The 5179-nt window shown below is 39.4% G+C and overlaps 1 protein-coding gene across 1 annotated transcript; it reads right to left on the bottom strand.

The window, feature by feature from the left end:
• Positions 1-271: 271 nt before the first annotated feature.
• On the bottom strand, positions 272-3440 carry LOC119918950 (forkhead box protein I1c-like). The gene is made up of 2 exons (XM_038739540.1): positions 2736-3440; positions 272-1988 (listed from the first exon to the last, which is right to left on the bottom strand). The coding sequence occupies exons 1-2, from the start codon at positions 3340-3342 to the stop codon at positions 1393-1395; spliced, it is 1203 nt and encodes a 400-aa protein (XP_038595468.1). The 5' UTR covers positions 3343-3440; the 3' UTR covers positions 272-1392.
• Between the last annotated feature and the right edge of the window lie 1739 nt (positions 3441-5179).

The following is a 5179-nucleotide window of genomic DNA, read 5'->3' as shown; positions in this document are numbered from 1 at the left end:
TGTAAAACTAATTTGTAAACATGTTTCTGGTGAGCAGGGCCACTAAGTTTATAAAACTAAAATGTTCACAGTAAAGAGGGCCTGCAGAAACACAACTAACCCATGCAGGTTTTATGTTGTTTTGATACAAATGGCAGAGGCTGCATTGAGCTGAAATGGAGTAGAAGTAATTAAAAATGAAATTAAAGTAGATTTATGGGTATGCATTCAAATGATAATGATGCCCTGAATACACTCGTGTCCTATTTGAAAATGATGCATGACAATACAATAGAGACCACATGATATTTATTAATAGTCACAGTTGAAACTGCCTGTGAGCTGTGTGTACTGTATAAAGATTTAAAAAAAAAGACAACAATAGATACAAAAGCCATTCAATGATTGCCACACTGAATCCTGAGAGAAACCATGATATAGCATATAGTTTTGATATATATATTTATGACATCTGGGTTTTAGTGATACTGTTTTCGGCGCATTTTGTAAGCTAATATCATTTACTTCTGCTTGAATCAAACTATGTTCAGACAACAGTAGAAAACAATGCCTATTAGCATAAATAGCATAAATAGTCACAAACTATCTTTATAATTTACAAAAATACACATTTATAAACGTCCATGTATTTACATGAGCCTTAGTGCTGTGGTTTCAGTCAACGTGGAGGATATAAAAATAAGGCAAGTCCCGTCTCGGTTTATATTTGTATTAAATCAATCTTTACTGCATTTGCAAACTGTCTAAATATACAGGTAAACCCGTCATAGCAGGGAACTTTTATCTCATATGATTGTCGTTTTGAGGTAATGGCGGTCTCACAAAGGCAACTTTGGCAGATTTTAGTTGATTATGAATAAACAGTTTCAACATATGGAATCAACTGCAAGAATTTGGCCACTCCAAAGAAATATGGGATAGATTTGGCAAAACATCAAACTTCCATTTAAATCTTAAACATGACAGAGTGGTTTTGACCACAAGAATAGGGAAAGTTTCGGTTGAAACTGCCAAAAACTGCAAAATCGATGCTTAAAATATTACAAAAGACACAAGTGTTCAGTGGTTATCTTACTTTGCAAGTATATTTTAGCATTAAGAGCAAAGTAGGAGCTTTGATATAGTGATAAAAAAAGAGTAAAAAAAATAAGTGCTCATTTTTTGTTTGTCTTTTCCGGCTGGTGTTTTCCACAGTTTGAGTGCTTGTCAAGTTGAATCAAGCTAAAACACTCTATTCTCTAATCTCTCCGGTGACACTGATCAATGAAGGGAGGGTTGTTGCACCCTACACTCTGACCTCTCAGCTGAAATGCATGTATGTATTTTGTGTTTCAGTGGGATTCACTGAGCAGCAAGTCCCTAAAACAGTGTGACGATGTGGTAAATCAGCTCCTATAGCTCTGCCCCTTCCCTGGGATAAATTAAGCTGTTGACACTGAAACTGTTGTAGAAGTGACTGTTGAACTGTCCGCTCTGCCCGCTGCCAAAAGTGTTGTAGTACACTCCACGGTTGAAATGCAACCCCTCGCCGTGTTCTGATGTCCCAGTGTCCTGCCCACCATGGTTGAGGTGGTACGGGCTCAAGGCCGTAATGTTCCTGTTAGAAAGCTCGTTCACCAGTCCCAGGGACCCCTGCCGGCTGGGGCCCCCCGAACTAAGGGTCGACATGTTGCTGTAAAAGTTATTAAAACAAGGAGCGGTCGAAGCCAGTCCGGGCGGTGAAGATGAAGATGAGCTCTTATGGTTCTCGTTCATCACCTCCATCTCTGGTGAGGATGGCCCCAGGAGCTGAGGACTGTCTGAAGGCTTCAACGAGGCCGCCACTGCTGGCCTGCCGTCCTCCACTTTTGTGGCTCCTGCTGCTGCTGCAACTGCTGCTGCTCCTCCTGCGCTGCTAGGATCTGTCCGCCTTTTCCTTTTCCTGCGGAAGTTTCCGTTGTCAAACATCTTTTCACAGTTTGGGTCCAATGTCCAGTAGTTTCCTTTTCCTGTAATTTAAGATGAGATACATAACAAATTACAACCATATCCTGGTTTGGTTGAATAAAGATTTGCCTGATGGGAGTTGTGGGACCTAATATGAATATAAGTTATATGGTCTAAATAAAATACACAATTTCTTTTTACGTGAATTTACCCTTTTCCTGCCACAATATGACTCTACAAATCAATGTATGGAAAGACAATGTCTTAGCAAACATCTACCCTATATTTTCAAATGAGCAGTCATCATTTAGGCTATTTCATATTTCTTTTTGTTTGGGGCATTTTATGACATAGTGGTGTTTAAGGGAACAATAGTAAATAACACTCTCTCTGAACTGATGGCCATGGTAGTCTAGTCCAAAGTAAAGGTTAGGTTATTACCTTAAACACAATTTATTTCTAACGTATTACTACACTACATCTGCTACAGTTTCTACTTGTGTCATATTTTAACTTGATGCTTTTAAAATAAATTAGAAGATTACTACACAGCATCAGTTATTTCGAGTATGGATAAGACTTATTTGACCTCACATAACTGATAAGGCTCTGTCAAAACTATGATAAAGTGTTAATTTGGTGGCTATTCAAAACTACTATGCTACAAAGTTTATCTTTTCTTTTTTTTTTTGATTTTTACATTTTACAGGACTCAAATCACAACTAATTCCCCATCTAATTCAACGTCAATGAGACCTAAACCCCAAAGTCTTGATAATAACATTTGGCCCTTGGTGCGATCACGGTACCTGGATCGTCCTCGTCCCTCGGCACTTTCTTGAAGCAGTCGTTCAGAGACAGGTTGTGCCGGATCGAGTTCTGCCAGCCGGCTTTGCTCTTCTTATAAAACGGGAAATTGTCGGCGACATACTGGTAAATCTGGCTCAGCGTCAGCTTCTTCTCGTGCGCATTCTGGATGGCCATGGCTATGAGCGCGGAGTAGGAGTAGGGCGGCCGGACCAGCTTCAGCAGCTCCTCCTGGCTGGCGATGGACAGCCAGCCCAGGTCGGGCCCACCAAAGCCAGGTGAGTTTGTTATGAACTGCCGCTGTGAGCCGTATGAAGGCGGGATGAACGACGCCGTGTTGTTGCCGTGCAGGTAGGATGCGGAGGAGTTGACGCCCGGCCCGTTGAGCCACAGGTACGGGTTTGGAGACGAAGCGTAATCTCCGAGGCCGTAGCCGGCGGGTCTCTGTGCGCCCTGGAGGCTCTGCTGGTGGTACATGCTGCTGAAGTTGTCGCAGTAAACAGCGGCCATGTCCGGGGCCTCCTGGGCGCCTTTAGGTGGGAGAGAGCCGACGGTAGGGGAGGTGTGTTGGTGGTGCTGGTGATGGGACTGAGGATCGATGGAGTTCATCACTCCCCGCGGGAAATCCCAAAAGGAGATAGTGAAGCGGTTCAGGTGGCCTCTCCCGGTGGTGCGCAGGCAGTAGCAACAAGTGTCAGGGAGGTTGGAGAAGTTTGGGGAGTTTTAATAGTATAAACCCTTGACAGCAGCCACATCCAGGCACCAGATAATTCCCAACAGCCAATAGGCACACACTGAGTAAGAGGGGGTGTGGTCATATTCTATCTCATTCAGCAGAGAGTTGGTCAGTGGTTCCCAAATGTTTCCCTGTCAAAACCTCCTGGAGAGACACAACAGTCTGCTGCTGGGTCCAGGTTCTATCTGAGGGGTCGAGGCTGTGATTTTATAACCTCAATCAACAAACAACAAACCTGCAATAATATAACTTTACTATCAGTTTTTATTGTCTGTCTCAATTGTGAACCTTTTATCTGTGGAGAGATGCTATAGGCTGCAGTGCTCTAATAGAACTGCACTTTTAATACTCTGCCATGTTTTACCATCTTTCATCCAAAGTGAATATGAAGAAAATGCTTTGTGTAGTTGGGTGTTGTACTGTTATATATAATATGTCATGTTATATTCAACATCATATCATAGAATTATACTGTGACTCTTATTAACAGTAAATCGGTGTGTGAATCAGTATGCATCACTACAATATAAAATATAATACAATACAATGTAAAATATCTCACAATTAATTAAATTAGACTGACAAAATTTATGAGCTGTATTCAGTAACATTGAAAATATTCCCTAAACTGTTTAATGGAAGTTGAATTTAAAAACACTAAAAAAATATTTTATACTGAACTTCACCCTTGAACACAGGTTGGAAAGGACTGAAAAGCAGATTACTGATTAAAATAAATTCCTATTATCCTTCTAATATTAACTATGTGTTTTCCACATGAACAATGTAGATTACATCTTTCAGGCAAAACACCTGCCTTGTTTTCCATAATATTTCCCAAACCTGTGTGTCTAACCCTGCTACCTAAATTTGTGATTATCTGCACATCCTATCATCATAAAAAACAAAGAAAAAAACCCCATTATGAGTAGGACACTTGCTAAGGGAATGTTGTACATTTTATGATACAATTTTATACACAACATAATAAGCACTATGGATAATTTTGATTTTGGCAATTTAAATTCATATGGTTATTATTCTTACTTATGATATATAATTGAATGTTGTTTATTAAATATTATTTTATTATTATTAATATTATTTCAAGCCGAAAGAAAGACATGATAGTAATTTTACATAATTTCAATTTCAGTAATACTAATAAGTTTTAAGAAATTAAAACTCACCTGGAAGAAAACCTGAATGCTTTTATTTGAAACATGGGGCAGTGGTGCACTTCAGCCTCTTGTGGCCGAAATGAGTATTACAACAACAAACAAAAATAATCCTGACAAAAAGATCTTTTCACCTGGTACCAATTTTTTTTAAGGAACTTATCCTGGCGAAATCTACTTTCCCCCCCACCTGCTTTGCCTCTCAGGGTTTCTGTACCAAACACATTAGTTTTAGAGATTAGTTTTAGGTGATTTTAATTAACCAAACTCCAACCAACAGTCTATCATTCCAAATTTGATTAAAGAAGAAATTGTTGCTTTAGTTTGCATCCAACTGAGACATCACAGCATCTATACAATGAAGAACCAAAGAAGGAAAAACAAAACAATGTATGTGAGGCTCACTAAACTCAACAAAAACTGAGCACGCTTTTTTCACTTTTTAAAAAATCTTCATTCATGTCAAGTCAGTTTCTATAACACTTTCAAAACAAATACAATTTATTATAGAAATACCATACATCATAACACA

Source organism: Micropterus salmoides, unplaced genomic scaffold (genome assembly GCF_014851395.1).
Source record: "Micropterus salmoides isolate LMB-PRFRI ecotype aquatic unplaced genomic scaffold, ASM1485139v1 Ms_hic_scaffold_250, whole genome shotgun sequence".
Taxonomy (NCBI): domain Eukaryota; kingdom Metazoa; phylum Chordata; class Actinopteri; order Centrarchiformes; family Centrarchidae; genus Micropterus; species Micropterus salmoides.
Note: the sequence above shows the minus strand (reverse complement) of the source record. Positions and strands in the feature narration are given on the sequence as shown.

Coding starts and splice junctions, on each gene's coding strand:
- LOC119918950 (XM_038739540.1), bottom strand. CDS start 3,342: ATGAACTCCATCGATCCTCAGTCCCATCACCAGCACCACCAACACACC. Junction 1,989..2,735: donor GAGGGACGAGGACGATCCAG/GTACCGTGATCG, acceptor CTTAAATTACAG/GAAAAGGAAACTACTGGACA.